The sequence below is a fragment of the Trachypithecus francoisi genome, unplaced genomic scaffold (genome assembly GCF_009764315.1).
Source record: "Trachypithecus francoisi isolate TF-2019V2 unplaced genomic scaffold, Tfra_2.0 Lachesis_group3, whole genome shotgun sequence".
In the NCBI taxonomy this organism is placed as follows: Eukaryota; Metazoa; Chordata; class Mammalia; order Primates; family Cercopithecidae; genus Trachypithecus; species Trachypithecus francoisi.
The window spans coordinates 35,681,162-35,707,174 of NW_022681468.1; the positions used below are offsets into that span (position 1 = coordinate 35,681,162).

The 26,013-nt window shown below is 40.9% G+C and overlaps 1 protein-coding gene across 4 annotated transcripts in view; it reads right to left on the bottom strand.

Annotated features, from left to right (window-relative positions):
* Positions 1-26,013, bottom strand: part of EXD2 (exonuclease 3'-5' domain containing 2) — a 49,937-nt gene that overhangs the window by 12,757 nt on the left and 11,167 nt on the right. For 2 of the 4 annotated variants that reach the window (XM_033187618.1, XM_033187617.1), the window contains exons 2-4: positions 20,626-20,881; positions 19,904-20,283; positions 1,066-1,322 (exon numbers count right to left, since the gene is read on the bottom strand). In XM_033187618.1, the coding sequence (XP_033043509.1) occupies positions 1,066-1,322; positions 19,904-20,236 (590 nt within the window). In that variant the 5' untranslated portion in view covers positions 20,237-20,283; positions 20,626-20,881. The remainder of the gene's footprint in view (positions 1-1,065; positions 1,323-19,903; positions 20,284-20,625; positions 20,882-26,013) is intronic. The other 2 variants (XM_033187616.1, XM_033187619.1) reach the window with 2 other exon arrangements.

Consider the following 26,013-nt stretch of genomic DNA (forward strand, 5'->3'; position numbering starts at 1 on the left):
TCCCGAGTCAGCTTTTAGCCTCTATCCACGCTGCCTCTAACAGCACACAGTGACAGTGGCACCTCTGGGGAGCTGGTGCCAAAGAAAGGAGGGCCTGATGAAGGGAGGCTTTTACTGTTATACTCCATAGACTTTCACAGTTTTAATTTTTACAGCAATATCTTAATGTGTTACTTTAAAAAATTATACTTCACTTATAAGAGCTTTATATAAGCCAAACTAACAAACCAAAATAAAATTTCATTTTATACTAAAAAATTGTGGTAAGCACAGATTTTAATCAGGCCTTCTCTTAGTTTACCAAATCTCCAACCTTGTAGTGACTGTGTCACTTCAGGCAGGGCAAGAGGCTGTTTTAGTCCACAAGGTTATAAATGAGGACCTGTACATAAACATGAGGAGGTCATCATGACCCCCCGCCCCAAAAAGACAAGCTGAAATCAAATTTCCGTAGGAGTAAAATTCTAAAGGAAATCTCTCTTCCTCCCAGATAAGGGCCGGTCTACCATCATTTTTGGCCTAAAGCAGGGTCTGTAAACTCAAAGGCTTATCAGGAGGAGCCAGGGGTTACAATGGGAGTGTTGGGGACTCTGGCAAACTGAACAGAGCATGCTCATCTAAAGGGCACATATGCTACCCAGCCAAATGCTGCCATCTAGAACTGTAGACTCAGTGTAGTCAGATTACCTAATTTTTCAAGAGAAGCCAGAAATACAGATTTTTACATTAAATCTTCTTGATTTAAATAAAAATTTCCAAAAATATCATACGGGAAAAAAGAAAACCAAAAACCCTTTGCAGCCATAATTTAGCCAATGGGACCACCAGCTTTTAGCCTATAGCTGTGAGATATCTCAGTAATGTTTGATCTAAAAAGACTAATTCTAGGTAACCAAAGTTTCACAGAAGTTGGAATGTCTTCTCACAAATTCAGTACGAATCTTAGAAGCCTGTAGTCTCCTATACAGTTTCACATGTTTCACTACTGATTCCCAGGCATCTACAAATCTGGCTAAAATATTTGTCCCACAGCTACAGGAATCCCAGCATTCATACAAACCACACCTCTGCCGCATGGCTAGGTATCGGAGGTCCAGGCACCCCCTAACAACGAGGCCATAATCCTGCAGAAGCTTGCTGGCATCTTCTGAGCATCCCACTCCAACTTTCAAAATGGTGCCATCTGCCAAAATATTCAGTAACGTTCTTGGTAGTGTTTTTCCTCCACAGATTAGCTTAGGCAGGCGAATCAAGACACAGAGACCACTTGGGGAGGCCATTTGTAGAAGTGACAGAGGGCTGGCTTTGCCTTCCAAATTTACCTGCAACAGAGGAAGACAGGGTTGTGGTTCACACCTTAGCACAGCAGCAAGCACAACATATAACTGTGACAAAAAAGTCTAAGAGGTGAATCCTTAAATTCCCAAAGGGAGCATCTGACCAGGTTTTGGTTTGCATCTACAGATAAGCCTACAGTAACGAACGCAATGGATTTTGTGAAGCAGCAGCCTAAACAAAGGTTACCGAGAACCCCAAACACCAAGGCCTGAAATACGAGTGGTCCATAAACAGTGACCAGCTGACACAGGGGAGCTCTGGGACATACACTGGCAGTCATATAGAACATGCTGGTTTTACAAGGCTAAAGAGGCCGGGCGCGGTGGCTCATACCTGTAATCCCAGCACTTTGGGAGGCAGAGGCAGGCAGATCACCTGAGGTCAGGAGTTCGAGACAAGCTTGGCCAACACAGCGAAACCCCAACTCTACCAAAAATACAAAAATTAGCTGGGCGTGGTGGCACATGCCTATAATTCCAGCTACATGGGAGGCTGAGGCAGGAGAATCACTTGAACCCAGGAGGCAGAGGTTGCAGTGAGCCGAGATTGTGCCACTGCACTCCAGCCTGGGAGACAAGAGTGAAACTCCATCTCAAAAAAAAAAAAAAAAAAAAGGCTAAGGAAAAAAGGCTAAGGAGTACAGTGTGAAACGATAAACATCCTCTTTTCATTATCCAGCTTCTGTAATGTACACGCAGGTAACTCTAGTCATTTACCTTATCATCACTGACTCAAGATCCAATTTTTAAAAAGAGGTAGGAGATAAGTGGTACCTGATAATATAATAAATCCTGGTAGCACAAAGTGCTTTCTCAGCATTTTCTAGTCACAAATGGCGTTCGTAAAAAGAAAAAATATATATATATTGAGCATAAGTTAGGGCCTTTAAATCTTAAAAGATACAAAAAAACTTTATACAGTAAGTGATCAAGGTTTAATCTTTTTTCTTTTTTTGAGATGGAGTCTGGGTCTGTCGCCCAGGCTTGAGTGCAGCGGCTCAATCTTGGCTCACTGCAACCTCTGCCTCCCGGGTGATTCAAGCAATTCTCCTGCCTCAGCCTCCCAAGTAGCTGGGATTATACGCATGCACAGCCACGCCCGGCTAATTTTTGTATTTTTTGTAGAGATGAAGTTTCACCATGTTGCCCTGGTCTCGAACTCCTGACCTCAAGTGATCCTTCTGCTTCGGCCTTCCAAAGTGCTGGGAATTCTCCTGCCTCAGCCTCCTGAGTAGCTGGGATTACTGGCATGCACAGCCATACCCAGCTAATTTTTGTATTTTTTGTAGAGATGAAGTTTCACCATGTTGCCCTGGTCTCGAACTCCTGACCTCAAGTGATCCTTCTGCCTCAGCCTTCCAAAGTGCTGGGATTACAGGCATGAGCCACTGTGCCTGGCTGAAGCTTAATATTTTTGGGGTCATAGAAAGGTTTGAAAAAATGCTGAAAGTTAAGGATGTTATTCCTAGAAAAATGTATACACAAAACTCACATACATTTTCAAGGGATTAAAGTTTCCCTAAAGCTATCGACAGAACCCAGATTAAGTACCCAATAAATTCCAATCCTTCTCACTTGTCAGGAGAGGAATATAGGTGAATTAGTTTGACCAAATATGGTGAGATCATGGCAAAGCTAGGACTATCACACTATCACCTAAATTTCTCAGTCCCTAGAATAGTAGTTCTCAACTGAGGGTAATTTTGTACCCCAAGAGACATTTGGCAATATCTGGAGAAATGTTTGGTTGTCACAAGTGGGGAGGAAGTACATAGGCATCTAGTAAGCAGAGGCCAGAAGGCTGCTAAACATCCTACAATGTACAAAATAGTTCCTTAAAACAAAGAATCATCTGCCCAAAATGTCAATAGTGAGGAGGCTGAGAAACTGCTCTAGGGCAATGTGGTCCTCTCGCTACTGTGCTAGCTGCCTGCTGGGCCTGCAGTGCCACAGTTGCATACAAAGTAATGGAAGACAGCGTGCTGATTTAAAGAATTTATAATCTTATAGGAAGAGCAGGATGGATACACATAAACACAAGCTCACACACACACAAAATGACATGGTAAATGCCAAAGGAATGTTTCAAGCAAAGTGTCACAATTAATCAGAGGAGGGACATTGCATAGTTGAAGTGACCAAAATCACACAGAGGAAATAGTCAAGATCACAAAAGAACTGCTGTTAAAAAAAAAAAAAAATGGGGAGGGCTCTGGCCCTCAACTTTTTTTCCAAGTCTTGCTCTGTTGCCCAGGCTGGAGTACAGTAGCGCAATCTCAGCTAACTGCAACCTCTGCCTCCCGGGTTCAAGTGATTCTCCTGCCTCAGCCTCATGAGTAGCTGGGATTATAGGCACCTGCCATCACACCTGGCTAATTTTTGTATTTTTAGTAGAGACAGGGTTTCACAATATTGGCCAGGCTGGTCTCAAACTCCTGACCTCAAATGATCCACCCACTCAGCCTCCCAAAGTGCTGGGATTACAGGCGTGAGATACCTCTAGCCCTCAACTTCTTTTCTAAGGTGGAGTAAAACCATGATCTAACCACAAAAGACTCAGGCTTCCTTCTTAGGCACTGCTTTACCAATGAGGGCTATTTCCGTATCCTCACATGAAAACATGCCAGTTTGATCTCATTGTCTATTTCTTGGGGCTCCGCCAAGGTTAAAAACACCTATAAAAAACTTGACTACTGGGGTTCCTGTTCTCTAATAATTCATCTGGATGTGACCAAATTACCTTTTTAAAAATTAATGAGTAGTTCCTTCCCTCTGTGATATCAACTTTCTCCAAGAAAAAGCTATAAATCTCTACTTCTAATAGCTAGAACTGCTAATTTGACATAAAACTCACTACAAATTTCTAAGGTTGGATATTTGTACCTCTTTACAATCACGTCTCATTGTCTACCATACATTGATTTCCTTGTTAATATAGTGGTGAGTAAAAAGAAAAGAAAAAGATAAAATACATTAAATAAATAACTAGATAAATAGACAGATAGGTAAATTGAGTTGTCTTTAATGTTTCTGGATTGTGCTTAAGATCCAATATACTATAATCAAAGTTTTCTCACTAGGAATCCAAATGTTATGATTCCTGTAGCTACATAACTTATATTGAATACATAATTGGAAGAATAATGGTTCTAGGACAGTCAATTTAGCTTAAGAAAAGATACTTAGTCTTTATTTCTCATATTCCCCCCTTTTGCTTTCTAATGTCTTTTTTTTTTTTTTTTTTTTTTTTTTGAGACGGAGTCTTGCTCTGCCGCCCAGGCTGGAGTGCAGTGGCCGGCTCTCAGCTCACTGCAAGCTCCGCCTCCCGGGTTCACGCCATTCTCCTGTCTCAGCCTCCCGAGTAGCTGGGACTACAGGCGCCCGCCTCGTCGCCCGGCTAGTTTTTTTTTTTGTATTTTTTAGTAGAGATGGGGTTTCACCGTATTAGCCAGGATAGTCTCGATCTCCTGACCTCGTGATCCGCCCGTCTCGGCCTCCAAAGTGCTGGGATTACAGGCTTGAGCCACCGCGCCCGGCCTCTAATGTCTTTTTGCCCTGACATCACTACTAATGGAAAACAAGAAACCCTTGGCTTATCAACATCATTAAAAAGTGACACATTTAATCCTAGATTAAATAAAATTAGTCAACATATATAGAAGTTTGAGACATATACTACATATATTTATAAATTACACACATATATTGCTGCATTAATGTGTTATAGATACACAAAACACAAAGTTTAACTGAGTAATACCACCAATCATTACAGATACAATTTGTAACACTCTGCTGTTTCAGTGATTCATTTAGAGAACACTGGGTTAGAGTCCTCCTTCCAGAAGCCAGGGGATAATCCATTTTGGCTTCAATATTCTTAAAAGAAAAAAACCAACAAAACAAAACAGTATTCTTAAAAAATAGTTTCTGGAATGGCCTGTGATTGTTTAAATGACTTCACGAAGGCAGCAAAGAACGACATGGGACCATCTTCTGGGCTGGAACAGGTTAACGAATGAGCACCCCTAGTTTGTGGAGTTTATGTATCAGTTAAATTTAGGCCAGGGTTTGAGATAGGAATGAGTTTACCCTGTTCAGGCAACAGAACTAAGGCCCACTGTGGCTAGACGCTGGTAAGAGTAGGATGGGAAGAGAGTAGGAGGAGACAAAATCAGAGATGCTGAAATAAGCTACAGCAAGTAAGATCTTAAGAGCATGCAGGTAATTGAGACATTTGCGTTTTATTCTTTTTTTTTCTAAGACAGAGTCTCACTCTGTTGCCAGGCTGGAGTGCTGTGGTGTAATCTTAGCTCACTGCCACCTCCGCCTCCCGGGTTCAAGCGATTCTCCTGCCTCAGCCTCCTGAGTAGCTGGGACTTCAGGTGCCTGCTACCATGCCCAGGTAATTTTTGTATTTTTAGTACATACGAGATTTCACCATGTTGGCCAGGATGGTCTCAATCTCTTGACCTCGTGATCCACCCGCCTTGGCCTCCCAACGTGCTGAGATAACAGGCGTGAGCCACTGCACCTGGCCACCTGCATTTTACTCTAAGCAATGGAAAGATTTTGGGCAGAGGACTGACACAATCTGATCTGTATTTTTGTTAGTTACTGTATGGAGAAAGGATTGCTACATGTGCAAGAGTCAAAGCAGGGAGGCCAGTCAGGGGAAGATTTGCAACAGTCCAGGTGAGAGATACTTGAAGCTTAGACTTAGGAGGTAGTAGGGATGTGATATAGTTTGGATCTGTGTCCCCACCCAAATCTCATGTTGAATTCTAATCCCCAATGTTGGAGGTAGAGCCTGGTGGGAGATGACTGGATCATGAGATGGAGTTCTTATAAATGGTTTAGCACCCTTCCCCGTTGGTACTGCATACTGAGTGAGTTCTCAAGATAATGCTTGTTTAAAAATGTGTGGTGGCTGGGTGTGGTGGCTCATGCCTATAATACCAGCACTTTGGGAGGCCAAGGTGGGCGGATCGCTTAAGTACAGGAGTTTGATACCAGCCTGGACCACATGGGGATGGGTATGGTGGTGTGTGCCTGTAGTCCCAGCTACTCCAGAGGGTGAGGTGGGAGGATCACTTGAGCCTGGGAGGTGGAGAGTGCAGTGAGCCAAGATCGCGCCACTGCACTCCAACCTGGGTGACACAGTGAGACCCTGTCTCAAAAAAAAAAAAAAGAAAAGTGTGTGGCACCTCCCCGCCATCTTGGTCCTGCTCCTTCCGTGTAAGACGCCTGTTCCCGCTTTGCCTTCTACCATGAGTAAAAGCTCCTGGAGGCCTCCCCAGAAGCAGATGCTGCCATGCTTCCTGTACAGCCAATTAAACCTCTTTTCTTTATAAATTACCCAGTCTCAGGTATTTCCTTACAGCAGGGCAAGAATGGACTAATACACTGGGTCTACAGGATGATGGTTTTGGGAAAATCACTTCGCTCAACCTTTACTGCACCAATTATTTGTACCTGTTATGCAAGGAAATATGTAGCCAGAGTCTCCAGAAAGGACCAGGCAGGAGTCAGAAGACCAAAAAGGTATTTAATGTCTCCACCTGCCTCAGGAGAAGGGCAACAATAGCTTCTAAAACATGGCAGGATATTCATTTTGTACTGGTGATTTATCCACAGTTACACCTCATTATAGGTAACTCAAAGAAACCTATACCTCTTTGAGATAGCATGCTGTGTTATTTCCTGCTTTGCATAACCACTTCTTTGAATTTGCATATATTTTGCCATTAAAGAAATTTAACATATTATAACTGTCTGTTTATCTCTGACTTTCAATCATATCACCATCCTGTTGGACAACCCTCAGAGAGAAGAATGTCTCACTGATTTTAATCTTAAAGATGGGGAAGACTAGGGATAACAAGTTTGGGAAGAAGAATCAAGAATGAGTTCTGTTAGGAACATGTTAAGGTTGAGATGACTATTAGACATTCAAGGAGAGATGTCAAGTAGGCAGGTGGATATGAAAGATTGGCATTCTGATTTTGAGAGTAATCACCATATCAATGGTATTTAAAGCCATACAATTAGATGAGAATACAGGAAAGGAATGTAAATTAGAAGACATAAATTAGTGGCCCACGGATCCATCTGCTGACTCACAGACATGCTTTTATTATCATATTATTTTTGATCTCCAAGTATTTAAAAACTTATGCCAGAATTTTTTAATTAGTAGAGTTCACATTTTAAAAAATCCACACTCCAAGTTTCTTTTTAAAGAACTGGACAATCCAATAACAGTTGGCTTGAACTATATGGCAGCTTTCTCATTTATATGAGGCATGAATTCTCTAATTCACCAGGATGTCTTTTCAACTGAAGCCAACTGTCATCTTCCACTTCCCATCATATTTGCACACAACTATTTTTCTAATACAAAGAAATATTTCTCAGGATCTATGCTGCTAGTAAAACTACAAAAATGAAAGACCCTAGAGGCCTTACGTTTAAAGAAAAAATGAAAGGTAATATATTTCCTTATGAATTTGAGAACATTCCTATGTATTAAAAAATGCAAACAATAACTCTGTATCATTCATTTACAGAATCTGTTTGGCTCTTGTAGCCACCCACTATCTGGGAGACCAAGCCTGATCCATTTCAATATTTAGATATCAGGTAAAACAAGACAGGAGACAGAAGAATGTGAGTGTGATGCTTTTGGGAGCAAGAATAATGAGTCCAAGTAAGTGTCCACTGGACTAGAAAACAAGAAAGCCATCAACTTGATCAGTTTCAGTGGAGTAATATGGAAAGATGTCAGACTAAAGTTGGTTGAAGAATAATGAAGAATAAGAAATTATACGCAAGAGAACAGAAGGAAAGAAACAATAGAAATAAGAGCAGAAATCAATTAACCACAAATATAAAGAAGATCAACAAAGTGAAAAGCTGGTTATTTGAAAACACTAATAAAATTGATAAACCCATGGAAGGGATTATCAAGAAAAAAGAGAGAAGCACAAGTAAGCAAAGTCAGGAATGAAAAAAGAGACATTCCTAGATATCTACCAAATGGGGAAAAAATTGTCAGAGGATATCATAAACAAATATATGCCAATAATTTTTTTTTTTTTTTGAGACAGAGTCTCACCCTGTCACCCAGGTTGGAGTGAAATGGCACAATCTTGCCTCACTGCAACCTCTCTGCCTCACAGGTTCAAGCAATTCTCCTGCCTCAGCCTCCCAAGTAGCTGGGATTACAGGTGTGCACCACAACGCCTGGCTTTTTTTTTTTTTTTTTTGTATCTTTAGTAGAGACGGCGTTTCACCACGTTGGCCAGGCTGGTCTCGAACTCCTGACCTCGTGATCCATCTGCTTGGCCTCCCAAAGTGCTGGGATTATAGGTATGAGCCACCTCGCCCAGCCAGGCAATACTTTTTTTTGGAGGGGGAGACATGGTCTCACTCTATTGCCCAGGCTGTAGTGCAGTGGCGTGATCATAGCTCACTGCAGCCTTGGACTCCTGGGCCCAAGCCATCCTACCACCTTAGCTTCCTGAGTATCTGGGACTACAGATTCACACCACCATGCCAGGCTAATTTTTTAAATTTTTTGTAAAGACAGATTTTCATTGTGTTACCCAGGCTGGTCTCATACTCCTAGCCTGAAGTGTGATCCTCCCGCCTCAGCCTCCCACAGTGGTGGGATTACAAGCATGCGCCACTATGCTTGGTTTATGCCAGTAATTAAACATTTTAAAAGATAACATATTTAGATGATAGACGAAATATATAATTTATCAAAACTGAGACATTAATAGAAAATATGAATAGCTCCATAATGATTCAAGAAATTATATCCATAATTCAAAAACTTCCCTTAAAAGAAAACTCCAGATGGCTTCACCAGTAGATTCTAACTAAACATTTAAGTAAAAAAGAAAGACAGTCTTATACAAACTCTTCCAGAGAACATAAAAATAGGAAACACCCCTAATTTGTTGTATGAAGCTAGCATAACTTTTTTTAATCAAAGCCTGACAATGGCCAACCACAGTGGCTCACACCTGTAATCCCAGCACTTGTGGAGGCTGAGGCAGGAGCACTGCTTGAGCTCAGGAGTTTGACACCAGTCTGGGCAATACAGCGAGACCCCCATCTCCACAAAAAAATAAAAAATTAGCCAGGTGTGGTGGTGTGCACCTGTAGTCCCAGCTACCTGTGAGGCTGAGGTGGGAGGATCGCTTGAGCCCAGGAATTTGAGGCTGCAGTGAGCTATGACTGAGCCACTGCACTCCAACCTAGGCAAAAGGACAACCCTATCTCTTATTGTTGACTGATTGATTAAGAAAGAGTTTCACTCTTGTTGACCAGGCTGGAGTGCAGTGGCGCAATCTTGGCTCACTGCAACCTCTGCCTTCAGGTTTCAAGTGATTCTCCTGCCTCAGCCTCCCCAGGAGCTGTGATTACAGGCATCCGCCAGCAATCCTGGCTAATTTTTGCATTTTTAGAAGAGACGGGATTTCGCCATGTTGGCCAGGCTGGTCTCAAACTCCTGACTTCATGATCCGCCCGCCTCAGCCTCCCAAAGTGCTGGGATTACAAGAGTGAGTCACTGTACCCAGCCCAACTCTGTCTCTTAAAAAAAAAAAAAAAAAATGCCGGGTGCAGAGGCTCATGCCTGTAATCCCAGCACTTTGGGAGGCCGAGGCAGGCAAATCACCTGAGGTCAAGAGTTCGAGAACAGCCTGACCAACATGGTGAAACCCTGTCTCTACTAAAAATACAAAAATTAGCTGGGTGTGGTAATCCCAGCTACTCAGGAGGCTGAGGTATGAGAATCTCGTGAACCCAGGAAGCAGAGGTTGCAGTGAGCCAAGATTGTGCCACTGTACTGCAGCCTGGGTGAAAGAGTGAGACTTCGTCTCAAAAATAAATAAATACATACATAGCCTGACAAGGCAATTTTAAGAAAGACAAATCATAGGCCAATATGACTCATAAACAGATTTTGTTTTAAATCCTCTAAAATACATTAGCAAAATGAACTTAGCAATGTATAAAAAGAATAAGACATCATGGTCAAGTTGGATTTATCCCAGGAATTCAAAAATCAATGTATTTCAACACAATAACAGAATAAAGGAGAAAAGATACATAATTATCTCAAGAAATGCAGAATAATTTGATTAAATTCACCAACCGTTCATGATTTAAAAAAAAAAACACTCTTAGCAAACCAAGAGTAGAAATGAACATATTTAATCTGATAAACGGATCTACAAACCTCCTGCAGATATTACACTTCAAGGTGAAATGTTAAAAGCTGTCATTTTGGCCGGGCGTGGTGGCTCAAACCTGTAATCCCAGCACTTTGGGAGGCCGAGACGGGAGGATCACAAGGTCAGGAGATCGAGACCATCCTGGCTAACACGGTGAAACCCCGTCTCTACTAAAAAATACAAAAAACTAGCCAGGCAAGGTGGCGGGCGCCTGTAGTCCCAGCTACTCGGGAGGCTGAGGCAGGAGAATGGCGTAAACCCGGGAGACGGAGCTTGTAGTGAGCTGAGATCCGGCCACTGCACTCCAGCCTGGGCGGCAGAGCAAGACTCCGTCTCAAAAAAAAAAAAAAAAAAAAAAAAAAAAAGGCTGTCATTTTGAGATAGGAATAAGTCAAAGATGTCCACTATCACCACATCTACTGAACGCTATACTGTGATCCTAGCCAGGTACACCAAGGCAAGAAAGGAAAGAAAAAATGTCAAGGACGGGAAATAAATAACATTGTCATTTTCAAAGATAATAGTCTACATAGAAATCCAAAAGAATCTACAAGTAATTAGAATAAGTGAGTTTCGAAAGGTTCCTTAATATAAGAGAAATATGTAAAACTCAATTGCATTTCCATGTACCAGAAACAGAAAAATGTTTAAAATCTCCATTTACACTTAAATTTAAAAATCACAGAAAACTATAAATACATTATTAACAGAAACTAAAGGCCTAAACAAATACTTAGATTCAAAAACTCAATATTGTGGTCTAGCAATTCCACTACTGGATATATACTCAAGTGAAATAAAATTAGTATGTCAAAGAGATAGTTGCACACCCATGTTTACTGCAGCACCATTCGTAATAGCCAAGATACAGAATCAACCTAAGTGTCCGTCAACAGACGAATGGATAAAGAAAATGTGATATAGATATATCTTTCTCTCTAAAATGGAATACTATTTGTCCGTAAAAAATAATGAAATCTTGTCATTTGTGACAACATGGCTAAATCTGGAAGACATTATGTTGTTAAGTGAAATAAGCCAGGCACAGAAAGATAAATACTGCATGAGCTCTCTCATATGTGGAATCTAAAAAAGTTAATCTTGGTGGGCATTGTAGCTCCCTCCTGTAATCCCAGCTACTTGGAAGGCTGAGGTGGAAGGATCACTTGAGGCCAGAAATTCAATACCAGCCTAAGAATCATAGTGAGACCTCATCTCTTAAAAAAAAATAAAAATTAGCCAGTTGTAGTAGTGTGTGCCTGTAGTCCTAGCTACTTGGGAGGGTAAGGCAGGACTGACTGAGCCTAGGACCTCAAGGCTGTAGTGAGTTATGATCACACCACTACACTCTAGCCTGGGTGACAGAGCGAGAACATGTCTCTAAAAAGTAAAAATAAAAAATAAAAGAGTTGATCTCATAGAAGTAGAGTAGAATAGTAGTTACCACAGGCTAGGATGGTTGGGAGGAGAGGAGGATGAGAAAATGTTGATCAAGAATATATAATTACAGTTATATAGGAGGAATGAGTTCAAGAGATCTAGTGTACAGCATGGTGACTATAATGATGATATATTGTATTACTAAAATGCAAAGACAGTGTATGCTAAGTGTTCTCATCATTAAAAAATGATAACTATGTGAAGTAATGCATTTGTTAATTAGCTAGATTTAATTATCCCACAATGTATATATGCACGAAACATTATATATAATACATACAATTTCATGTCAATTTTTAAAAACCCTTCAATGATATAAAGAAGTCAGTTCCCTACAAACTTATCTATACAATACAACCTCAATTAAAATTTCAAGAAAATTTTATAGGACCTGAAAATTGATTCTAAAACGTATAAGAAAATGCAAGCCAGGTGTGGTAGCAGGCACCTATTGTCCCAGCTACTCGGGTGGCTGAGGCAGGAGAATGGCTTGAACGTAGGAGGTGGAGGCTGCAGTGAGCTGAGATCATGCTACTGCACTCCAGTTCAGGTGACAGAGTGAGACTCCATCTCACAAAAGAAAATGTAGAGTATCAAGATTATCCAAGATATTGTGGGAAAAGAACACGATGGCAGGTCTTGCTGTCCCAGATATCCAGAGTTATTTTAAAGGAAAGGTAAATAAAAAAATATAATAATTGGTGGGAGAATAGAAAAATAGACAAGACAAAAACAGATCTAGACACATACAGACACTCATTTTGTGATAAAGTGGCATTGCAGAGCAATCAGGAAAGATTTATCTTTTCAATCTGTGATTCTAGGCAGATTGGCTATCCCTTTGAGAGAAAAAATTAAACTTAACCCTACTGCACATCATATACAAACACACCTAAAAAATCAATTTCAGGTGGATGGTAAATCTGAATCGCCAAGGTTAAAACCATAAAACTCCAAGAAAATAACATGGGGAGAATATGTTCATGACTGTGTATAAGAAAAGACCTGACAAACTTTACTACACAGATCTTCCGTTTATCAAAAGAAAACATTAAAAGAATGTAAAGGCAATTCACGGAATGGGAGAAAACATTTACAGCATAAATTTAACTCTCAGAGGGTTCATATGCAGAATATATAAAGAACTTCTATAAAGATAACTTGATAGAAAATGAGGCAAGAAAAAAAAAAGAAAATGAGGCAAGAGATTTGAACAGACCCTTCATAAAGGAGGATATCTAAATGACCAATAAAATACAAAAAGATGTTCAATTTCATTAGTAATCAGGAATATGCAAATTAAAATAATAGTGAACTATTACTACAAGCCCAACAGAATGGATAAAATTTTAAAATGTGACAGTACCAAATGTGGACAAGGATGTAAAACAAAGGCAATTTTCATATATAGGGAGGTTAAATTAGTATAATCACTTCTCAAAACAGCTGGAAACAACGGGATCATTCATATGCTACTGATGGGAAGGTAAATTCATAAAAAGATCTTGGTAAACAGTTTGGCATCATTTATAAAAGTTAAAGTTGTACGTGCACATGCACACACACACAAACTCCATGACCCAGAACTCCACTCATAGACACATATGCCCAATAATGAATGTAAATGTTCAATTGCACCATTCTTTGCAAGAGCCCCCAAATGTAAATGATATATTGTATTATACACACACACACACACATTTTTTTTTTTTTTTTGAGATGGAGTCTCACTCTGTCACCCAGGCTGGAGTGCAGTGGCACAATCTCAGCTCACTGCAACCTCTGCCTCCTGGGTTCCAGCAATTCTCCTGCCTCAGCCTCCCGAGTAACTGGAATTATACCTGTATGCGCCACCACACCTGGCTAATTTTTGTGTTTTTAGTAGGGACGGGGTTTCACCATGTTGGCCAGGCTGGTCTTGAACTCCTGACCTCAGGTTCAGGTGATCCACCTGCCTCGGCCTCCCAAAGCGCTGGGATTACAGGTGTGAGCCACCGTGCCTGGCCTATATTGTATTATATTTACACTATATATACACACACACACACATATATGTGTATATATACATATACACTATATATATTACATATACACTATACATACGTGTCTATATATAGTGTATCTATATATAGACATGTGTGTATATGTCCATTAATAGAATAGAAAAATAAGTCATGGTATATTTATACCATGGAATACTATATGGCAACAAATCACAGTCACACACAACACAGGTAAATCTCACAATGTTTGGAAAAAGAAGCCAGACCAAAAAAGAGCACATACTCGATGATTCATTTATACTAAATTTAAAAAACAGATAAAATTAAACTACAGTGCTTAGGGAGGCATGCCTAAGTAGTAAAAGTATAAAGAAAACAAGAAAGTAAGTACCATGAGACAGGATAATGGTAACCCTTAGAGGGCAGTGAGGGGACAATGATTGCAAGGGGGCACAACGGGAGCTTCTGGAGTCCTAGTAATCTTGTGTTTCTTGACCTAGTTTCTAGTTACACAGCTGTTCCCTTTACATAAATCATTCAATGTTTATTTTTGTTCAGGCACTTTTCTTGATGTGTTATATTTCACAATAAAAAAGTCTAAAAAAAGACTCAGGGGCAGGTTAAACAGATTAGACAAAGCCAAATAAAGAAAAAGGGAATTGTAAAAGAGACCGGAAGAAATGGTATATAATGAATCTAGAGAGACTCAGATGTTAAATATTAAATTCCGCAAGAGGCTGGGCACGGTGGCTCCTGCCTGTAATCCCAGCACTTTGGGAGGCCGAAGCAGGCGGATCACAAGGTCAGGAGATCGAGACCATGGCAACACCCTGTCTCTAATAAAAAATACAAAAAAATAGCCGGGCGTGGCGGCGGGCGCCTGTCGTCCCAGCTACTCAGGAGGCTGAGAGGCAGGAGAATGGCGTGAACCTGGGAGGCGGAGTTTGCATTGAGCCGAGATCACACCACTGCACTCCAGCCTGGGTGACACAGCAAGATTTCGTCTAAAAAAAAAAAAAAATCCAGCAAGAAAGAAGAAAGGATAAAGACAATCTTCAAAGAGAAATTTTAAATTGACAAAACATATCAGTCCTATTATCCAGATATTTTTCTGAATCCCAAGCTAGAAATAAAACACCTAGACTCATCATAGTGAATCTTCAGAACCAAAAACTCAAAGAGAAGATCTTAAGAAGAGATATGAATAAATTACATTACTTACAAAGAATCAAGATATAGACTGACAGTTATCTTCAGCAGCAATAATGGAAGCCAGAAGGCAGTGGAATACTATCTTGAAAATGATAAACTGCCAAGCCAGAACTTTACACCCAGAGAAAATCTCTTTAAGATTAAAATCAAAATAAAGACATTTTCAAAATGACAAAGTTCATTATCAATGGGCCCTAAACTATTAAAGAATGATTTCAAGGAAGATGATCCCCAAAAGAAGGTCAGAGATATAAGAAAAGGTGAGCAAAGAAAAAGGTAAATACAAGGTCAGGAGATCAAGACCATCCTGGCTAACACGGTGAAACCCTGTCTCTACTAAAAATACAAAAAATTAGATAGGCGTGGTGGCATGCTGTAGTCCCAGCTACTCAGGAGACTGAGGCAGGAGAATCACTTGAACCCGGGAGGAAAAGTGAGCCAAGATCATGCTACTGTACTCCAGCCTTGGTGAGAGAGTGAACTCTGTCTCAAAAAATAAAAGAAAAAGGTAAATACAGCTGGGTGCAGTGGCTTATGCTTATAGGAGGACCAAGTGAGAGGATCACTTGAGGCCAGGAGTTGAAGACCAGCCAGGGCAACACAACAAGACCCCATTTCTACAAAAAAAAAAAAAGCCAGGTGCAGTGGCACATTCCTGTAGTCCCAGTTACTCAGGAGGCTGAGGCAGGAGGATCACTTGAGCCCAGGAGTCTGAGGCTGCAGTGAGCCATGATCACACAACTGCACGAAAGAGCAAGACCTCATCTCTTAAAAAAAAAAAAAAGGCCCAGCATGTTAGCTCACGTACACCTGTAACCCTAGCACACTTTGGGAGGCCAAGGCAGGAGAATCACTTGAGCCTAGGAGTTTGGGACCAGCCTGGGCAACACAGCAAAACCCTGTCTCTATGAAAAAGAGATGGGGTGTGGTGGCTCACACCTGTAATCCCAGCTACTCAGGAGGCTGAGGAGGGAGGATCACTTGGGCCTGGGAGGTTAAGGCTGCAGTTTGCTGTGATCAAACAACTGCATTCCAGCCTGGGCAAAAGAGTGAGACCCTGTAAACAAAAAAAAAGAAAAAAAAAAAAAAAAAGAAGAAGAATACAGGAAAGTAAACACTTTGGTAAATCTAAACAAATATTGACTATAAAGCAAGAACACAGGCCAGGCACAGCCGCTCACGCCTGTAATCTCAGCACTTTCTGGGACCAAGGCAAATGGATTGCTTGAGTCCAGGAGTTTGAGACCAGCCTGGACCACACGGCAAAACCCTATCTCTACTAAAAATACAAAAAAATTAGCCAGGTGCGGTGGCACACACCTATAGTTCCAGCTACTCGGGAGGCTGAGGTGGGACAATCATCTGAGCTCAGGGAGGTCAAGGCCAAAGGGAGCCAAAATCCCACCACTGTAGTCCAGCCAGGGTGACAGAGTAAGACCCTGTCTCAAAAAAAAAAAAAAAAATCAACAACCATTGGAACCAAGTGACAGTGGTGGCACATACCTACAGTTCTAGCTACTTGGGAGGCTGAGACAGAAGGATCATTTGAGCCCAGGAGTTCGAGGTTACAGTGAGCTATGATAGTACCACTGCACTGCAGCCTGGGAAACAGAGTGACATCACCCTGTCTCTAAAAAAAACAATGAAGAACAAAACTAATAATCGAATAAGCATTTACATAAAAGTGAATGAAAAAGCAAAACAGGAATGGAGAATAAATTGAGCATGAATGGATGATTTTTCCTTTTATTTCTGTTTTCGTTTTTTCTTTTTTTTAGACAGGGTCTCACTTGCTCTGTCGCTCAGGTTGGACTGCAGTGGCGGGATCTCAGCTCACTGCAACCTCCACCTCCTGGGCTCAAGCGATTCTCCTGCCTTAGCCTCCCAAGTAACTAGGATTATAGGCGCCTGCGACCAGGCCTACCTAATTTTTGTCTTTTTAGTAGAGAGCGGGGGTGGGGGGGGTTTCACCATGTTTGCCAGGCTGGTCTCGAACTCCTGACCTCAAGTAATCTGCCCGCCTCAGCCTCCCAAAGTGCTAGGATTACAGGCATGTGCCACCGCACCCAGCCTATTTTTGTTTTCTATTCATCTCTTAAATGTATTCTATCTTATTTTTACAAGGAAAGAAGCCATGAATGACTTCTTCATTGAGTTTTTTATGACAGCAATCAGGAAAATGCAGTCATGCCTACAGGGAAATGTGGCATTCAATGTGAGTTTAATACACATCAAAAGTCAAAATGAGGTGGGGGTTAGATTATTTGCCACTTTAACTTATCTATGCCTCTGCTATAGTAATCAAAGTTTTTATTTTATTTTATTATTATTATTATTATTATTTTGAGACACAGTCTTGCTTTGTTGCCCAGACTGGAGTGCAGAGGCGCAATCTCGGCTCACTGCAAGTTCACACCATTCTCCTGCCTCAGCCTCCCAAGTAGCTGGGACTACAGGCGCCCACCACCTCGCCCGGCTAATTTTTTTGTATGTTTAGTAGAGACCGAGTTTCACCATGTTAGCCAGGATGGTCTCGATCTCCTGACCTCATGATCCGCCCGCCTCGGCCTCCCAAAGTGCTGGGATTACAGGCGTGAGCCACCACACCCAGCCATTAAAGTGTATTATTAGATCAATTACTATTCACTTCAGTCTACCCTGTTGTTGCTCAAGTTATACATCGTTTAGTTGGAATAATCCAGGTGCTTGGCACATGTGAATTTTCCTAATCTGCTAGAGCTTACCACTTAAACCCTGTTTTCTTTTATTGTTGCTGATGTAAACAGTTCTAAAATGATGTAACTGTTTATACAGAACAGATTAAAATCACTGATCCTTTCCTGATGGCCCAAGGTTATTGGTGTAAACTACTACTACTATTGCTGATATAAAGAAACACCCTCAGTAGCTGTGGTATAAGGGCTTTTGTGACTACAAAGCTTTCCCCACCCTGTCAGGTGTTCTCTTTCTGGTCATCACAGTGTTGGCATCTAGTAGCCTCTTCTATCAACCTGTGAACTGATTTTGTGGAGCCATTCTGCTTAGGGACTCTTAATTACATTTCCTGGATAGAGCAAGATAAATAGAATTAGGGGTGGAGACTGAAGATGTTATTAAACTGCTGCAATCTCATGATAAAACTTTAACAGATGAAGAGTTGCTTTTTGTGGATAAGCAAAGAAAGTGGTTTCTTGAGATGGAATCTACTCCTGGTAAAGATGCTGTGAACACTGTTGAAATGACAAGAAAAGATTTAGAATATTCCATAAACTTAGTTGATAAAGCAATGGCGGGGTTTCAGAGGACTGACTCCAATTTTGAAAGAAGTTCTACTGTGGGTAAAATGCTATCAAATGGCATCACATAGTAGAGAAAAATCTTTCATGAAAGGAAGAGTCAATCAACATGGCAAACTTCTTTGTTGTCTTATTTTAAGAAACTGTCACAGGCACTCCAACCTTTAGCAATCACTAACCTGATCAGTCAGCAGTCATCAATATCAAGCCAAGACCCTCCACCAGCAAAAAGATTACAACTTGCTGAAGGCTCAGATAATTATTAACAATTTTTAGCAATAAACTATTTAAGTATGTACTTTTTAAAGATATAATGTTATTGCACACTTAATAAACTATAGTATAGTACAAATATAACTTTTTTTTTTCCCCCTGAGATAGGATCTCCCTCTGCCACTCAAGCTGAAGTGCAGTGATGTGTTCATAGCTCACTATAGCTTCAACCTCCTGGGCTCAAGCAATCCTCCTGCCTCAGTCCAAGTTGCTGGGACTACAGGTGGGTGTCACCACACCTGGCTAATTTCTCTTTTTGTAGAGATGGGGTCTTGCTATGGTGACCTGGCTGACTGGTATTAAACTCCTGGCCTCAACTGATTTTCCCCACCTTAGCCTACCAAAGTGCTGGGATTACAATCACGAGCCACCACCACACTTAGCATAAGCATAACTTTTATATGCACTAGTAAACCAAAAAACTCATGTGACTCACTTTATTGCAACATTTGCTTTATTGCCATGGTCTAACATCAAACCTGCAATATCTCCAAGTTATGCCCATTCTGTGAAAATTAAATGAGATGATGCAAGCAAAACATACAGTACATGGCTTTGAGTAAATGATGTTTCAAATGTTAACTGTTATCTTTTAAAATCCTAAGTAATAATTTCCATTTAAATAGACTTCCTTATTTTCTCCATGGCATCCTAATGAAAATGCTACTACAAACATTAACAGTGGCTAATATTTCATGAACACTTACTACTACATGTTAACACTGTGCTGAATCCTTTCTAGGGGTTATTTGAATCCTTTGAAAAGCCACTGGAGATAAGTACCATGATGCTCCTATTACAACCAACCAACCAAAGACTCAAAGAGGCTAAATAGCTTGCCCAAGTTCACAGAATAAGTGGGGAAAATAGAATTCATATAGGTTTGACTCCAGAATCCATAATTGTAAGTACTCCCCCATCCTGAGAGGAACAGCAGCTTCTTTTGCTGCTAAAATCTGCTTACAAGCAAGTTGAGAACAAGCTAATTCATTCTCCTTTAACCTTATTTTCTACTTGACTGTCCAAGGTCCCAGTTGGAAAAGCAGAAGTTTTTTTTTTGTTTTTGTTTTTTTAACGTTTGCTTTTTAACTTACCCACTCACAGTCAATTCCAAGTACTGGAAAATCTTCTAATTCACTTCTAAGCAAGGGCTCGATTTGATCCCACTCTGCCTCCTGAGACACCGTCACCACCTTTGCTTTAAGGATCCGTTCCTCCCACGAGGATCTGGGGGCACTGGAGTGCAGCTGATCATCTTCTGGAGGGGGCAGCTCTCTACTGCCCAGCACTTTCTGCTGTGGCTGTGGGGTCACAGGGCTCGTTTTACTCCTTCGGCGGCGCTGGATGCCTTTCCAGAGGACAAACCCCCCTACAGCCACACCCAGAAGGGTAGTCACTGTCAAAGCCACAAAGTTCTGTCTAGACATCTTCGACTTGTCTACTCTTTAGAAAAGCATATCACTAATCCCACAATCTGCAAAACAAATGGCAAAAATACATTTATATACAGAATATAAACCTTTATATAAACAAGTTTTCCTCTAAAGAAGTCCCATTTATAATATCCGTGCCCACAAATTAAAAGGACTGCTATAGATTTCCACGTGAAATAGTACAACAGTTTAATTTCTTCATCTTTATAATCTCTGTATTCCATTTCTATCTCCATCCTCACCCCAGGAAATCTCCCTGCCCTCTGACAGTTCCCCAGGGCTCTCTTAATGACATAAAATCATATCAATCAAAACGACAGGCTATCTGCACAATGAAGTGTGATCTAGGAAAAAAAAAAAAAAACAATAAGCTAGACTCTCACCTCTAACTGCTGATTAATGAATGAATTTTTTAGTTAATGGATCTTCTTCAAAGTATTTTGCATTTTAAACCTTTGATCACCTAACGGTTGAAGGAAAACTTTTGCTTCTCAATTAAAAAAAAATTGTAATCCTCAGTCAGTTGGTAGGGAGATTTTTTTGACTTCTCTGGAAGGTGGGGCAGCGAGGGAGTGGAGGAAACTGGCTTGAGTCAACACTTTCTGTTGCTCCAGAAGGTTCAGTAGTTCTTCATAGAAACTGATTCGGTTATTGTAGGGTAAGGCAGGGGGATATAAAAGAGAAAGGATAAAGAAAGAAAAAGAAAAAGGTAGAACTTAGAGAGATATCCAAGATGCATAGGAGGTTGCAAACTGAAGTGTTCACAGCGCCAGGCAGGTTAATGTAAATAAATAAAGCAAGCCACAAAATAGTCCCTTTTTCATTTTTCTATAACATGTGGCTTTCTCCATGTAGTTTCTGTTTTCTATATGTGAGAAAGAAATGAGTATACAGCACTATTTCTGTACTATTAAAATAACAGTAAAAGTGCAACAGTAAATAGTAAGTGGCCTGGCCAGGTGTGGTGGCTCATGCCTGTAATCCCAGGACTTTGGGAGGCCGAGGTAGGTGGATCACTTGAGGTCAGGAGTTTGACAGCAGCCTGGCTAATATGGTGAAACCCCATCTCTACTAAAAATACAAAAATTAGCCAGGCATGGTGGTAGGCACCTGTAATCCCAGCTACTCAGGAAGCTGAGGCAGGAGAATTGCTGGAACTTGGGAGGTGAAGGTTTCAGTGAGCCGAAACTACGCCACTGCACTCCAGCCTGGACGATGAGAGTAAGACTCTGTCTCAAAAAGCAAAAAAAGTAAATGGCCTTTGGTCTCAGGGCCAGGGAGAAAACATGGGGCAGCAACCATTCGGCACAAGCTGATGACCCTGTGCAGAAAGAAGGCCCAGAGTGGTCAAATACTTTGCTTATTTAAGAGAAGTCAGGAATCTGAATTTTATATGAAATGTCACCATTTTAAAGTGCTGGCAATAAATTTACAGTTTTAAAAAATATTGTGCCAGCCAAACAAAAACACACTAGGCACCAGGCTACCCTCCGTGGCCTCTGGCCTAAAAGCTAAATTGCCCAAAGACAGAGCAATCAGCTGCACCCTGCCTACACTTCTGTATGGCTGAAGGTTACCCACTGAATGTGTATGGTTTTTATTACTTTTTAAAAATTTCATCAATAATAAAAAAAAAATTTTTTTTTAATTGGATGGAGTCTTGCTCTGTCGCCCAGACCTGAGTACAGTGGTGTGATCTCGGCTCACTGCAGTCTGAGTACAGTGGCGTGATCTCGGCTCACTGTAGTCTCTGCCTCCCAGGTTCAAGAGATTTTCCTGCCTCAGCCCCCCAAGCAGCTGTGACTACAGGGGTGTGCCACCACATCCAGCTAATTTGCGTATTTTTAGTAGAGAGAGGGTTTCACCATGTTGGCCAGGCTGGTCTTGAACTCCTGACCTCAAGTGATTCACCAGCCTCAGCCTCCCAAAGTGCTGTGATTACAGGTGTGAGCCACTGCACTGGGCCAAAAAAAATTTCATATTTACAACAACTTCTGGATTATAATCATGCCTATATAGATATGCGAGTATTAGAGAAGAAAAACTCAATCATAGCAATTATTACAGTAATAATGAAAAGTGGTAATAGCTATGCTGTTTTAAAAACATTTACTTTATTCCAGAAACTGTGCTAAGAATTTCATATGTTATTTTCTCCAGTGCTTTTATTGAAGAGGAAACTGAGGCTTAATGAGATTAAATAATTTGTGCAGAGAAACTTCTGATTAAAGTAATCTGAGAAGACATAAAAGTCCTTCCCTTTTCCACTCTAACCAATGCAAATGCTGGATAAGCCACTGAAAAGATAAAAATGTAATACATAGTTAAGCCCCCAAAAGAAAGAAAGAAATCATCAGGTGCCAGAAAAGGAAGAGGAAACCCAAAGTGGGTGGAAGGTTGAGTGCAGTGGCTCATGCCTGTAATCCCAGCACTTTGGGAGACCAAGGCAGGTGGATTGCTTGAGCCTAGGAGTTTGAGACCAGCCTGGGCAACATGGTGAAACCTCGTCTATACCAAAAATACAAAAAATTAGCTGGGTGCGGTGGCACATGCCTGAAGTATCAGCAACTTAGAGGGCTGAGGTGGGAGGATAGCTTGAGCTGGAGAGGTCAAGGCTACGGGGAGCTCTGATGGTGTGCCACTGCACCCACTGCACTCCAGCCTGGATGACAGAGTGAGACGCTGTCTCAAAAAAAAAATAGGTGGGTAGGTGGGAGATGAAGCTGGGCAGAGACCAGAACTCATATCAGACCCAGCGCTGGAGTTTATCAGCAACCCAGAGGCAGAACTCTAGGCCACAGGCCCAGGACACAGCTGGAATCCAGGAGAGTGCCACACTATCCACAAACCATAAGTATTTGCCCACCTTGGCCCAGGCAAGCCACGTGCCCCAGGCTAAAGGCATGAACAGAATCCCTCGAAAGAGGACAAATCCTCAGCTGGGTGCGGTGGCTCAATCTGTAATCCCAGCACTTTGGGAGGCCAAGGCGGGTGCATAGCTTGAGCCCAGGAGTTTGAGATCAGCCTGGCCAACACAGTGAAACCCCGTCTCTCTACTAAAAATACAAAAATTAGCCAGGTGTGGTGGTGCACGCCTATAATCCCAGCTACTCGAGAGGCTGAGGCATGAGAATCACTAGAACCTGGGAGGTGGAGATCGTAGTGAGCCAAGATCCAGCCACTGCGCTCCAACCTGGGCAACAGAATGAGACTATGTCTCAAAAAACAAATAAAAAGAAAAAATTAATTAAAAAATAAAAGACAAATCTTCAAGCCTACACTTCTCTATGGCTCAAGCAGAAACAAGGCTCAAGTTCACATTATCCTCATAAAAGGGAAACCTAAGCCAATATAAACTGAATTTAAACTGGTGCAGAACTGGTAAATTCTATTGGAACCAGGCACAGTCAATCACAACACACACACACACCCCACTCACTCCATGTAGGAAACATACAGGACTACCATGGAAGATCAGTCCCTAGAAGGGGCTCACAATGAATCACAACAAAACAAAACCCTAAAGCCAATAAAAATAGTGCATAGAGCCATCAAATATTTCCATACCTGAGATCTGAAAAGGACTTTAAAGAATATTCAGAGATATTAATGAAAATAATAACCAAAACGAAGACAAAAAATGTACAATTCTAGATATGAAAAATAGTTATTAAAAAATTTTTAAAACTCAATACTCAATAGACAGGTTAAAATGTAGACCACACATACAGAGAGAGTTAATGAATTGAAGAAAAAAATCTGAGGAAGTCACCAGAATGTAGTTGACAGATAAAGAGGCAGAAAACATACAGAGGCCAGGCAAGGTGGCTCACACCTGTAATCTCAATACTTTGGAAGGCAGAGGTGGGAGGATCACTTGAGCCCAGGAGTTCAAGACCAACCTGGGCAACATAATGAGATCCCATCTTTGCTAAAATTTTTTTTAAAACAGAAAGAATACACAACAAAGCAGAGACATGGCAAATGGACTGAGAAACTCCAATATTCAAGGAATAAAGATTTGGAATGTATGAAAAGGGCCAGATTTTGTACTATTCTCTGAGTCCCAAGCTGGATAAATTATATCTATTCATAAAAAGACTCATATAAGAATGTTCATAGCAGTTACTTGTTTGTAACAGCCAAAATCTGGAAACAGCCTGTTGGCCTGACTAATGAATGCATGACTGCTGGTTCATTCACTGTCTGTCCATGAGAACAGGAGCCTTAACTGGCTTTGTTACCACCATATCCCCAGTGACTCAGCACAGAGTTGATGTACTCAGTAAATAGTTACTGAATGAATGAAATTCAGCTCAAGGTATCATATGTTAACATTTGTATGATAAATGTCTCTAATTCAATCACCAGATTACAACATTCTGTTTATTGAAATGAAAAAAAGTTTTTCCCCTTATCGAGCCTTGATGTTATAAGGAAGTACTATGGTTCACTACTGGGCTGGGAGCCAGAAAAAAATCAAACTTTGATAACAGTTTACTCTGGGATCCAAGCTTTTCAATGCCTCACCAAATCTCATGAGTGAAACAATATGTCATTCTTAAGTTTTTTATATAAATTAATTGAACATAAAACTTTTCTTTCAGACAGAGTCTCACTCTGCTGTCCAGGCTAGACTGCAGTAGCACAATCACGGCTCACTGCAGCCTCAACCTCCCGGGCTCCCACTTCAGTCTCCTGAATAGCTGGGGGTACAGGTACACGTCACCATGCTCAGCACATTTTTTGATTTCTTGTAGAGATGGGGGTCTCACTATGTTGCCCAGGCTGGTCTCAAACTCCTAGGCTCAAGTGATCCTCCTGCCTCACCCTCCCAAAGTGCTCGGGTTATAGGTGTGAGCCAATATGCCCAGCTAAATATCAATGGCTACCTAATGATAGTAGGATTATGAACAATTTTTATTTTTCAAATTTTATATGAATATGTACATATTTGTAATTAGAAAAATACACTCTTTTTAAACTGGTGCTCTTTAGAGATAGGCAAGTAAATATCCCACTTGACAAAACACACAATCATATTCTTGGAATAAATCATACTTTAATGAGTTAAATGATTATGTTTAAAGTGTTTGGAAAGTAGTACATGGTAGACAACACAAGCCCTAACATCAAATAGCCTAGGTTTAAATCCAGCCTGTTACTCACTAGCTTTAGGAACTCACGCAATTTACCAAACTTCGCTAAGCCTCAGTTTCCTCATCTGTGAGACAGGAAGGACAGTCTCCTCATTTGTGGAACAGGTATACCTATTATGCATGATTACTGTGAGGCTTAAGTAAAATCAGTAAAATTCACCTAGTATATTGGCTAGAACATTAGGATTCTATAAACGTTAGCTTTTACTACAAAACCACAGAACTTCTATTGAAGGAAATCAAAGAATCAGAGTTAAAATTTTGGAGTCAAGTTCAGCTCCCACCCAATTCAAGAATCCTTTCCAAGATAATCCCGACAGATCATGACCTAGTCTCTGATTGAATACTTCCAGTATCTGAGTTCTTCATCACCTTCAGAGGCAGTTTTTGTTGAAAGTCCTTGCATTCTGTAAAAGCTGCCTACTTACAAATTGCCCTCTTTGATAGCCTCTGCAGTGACAAGTGTTTACTCCCTCCTTAAAGCCTGTTAAATAGGTGAAGAGAGCTCTGAGACTCCCCTTATAGTCTTCCCGTGACCTGGTTTATAGACTCTCCTGGCCAAGGCCTTCTGCACAGTTCCAAGTTTGTCAATGTATCTCTTCAAATGTGGCA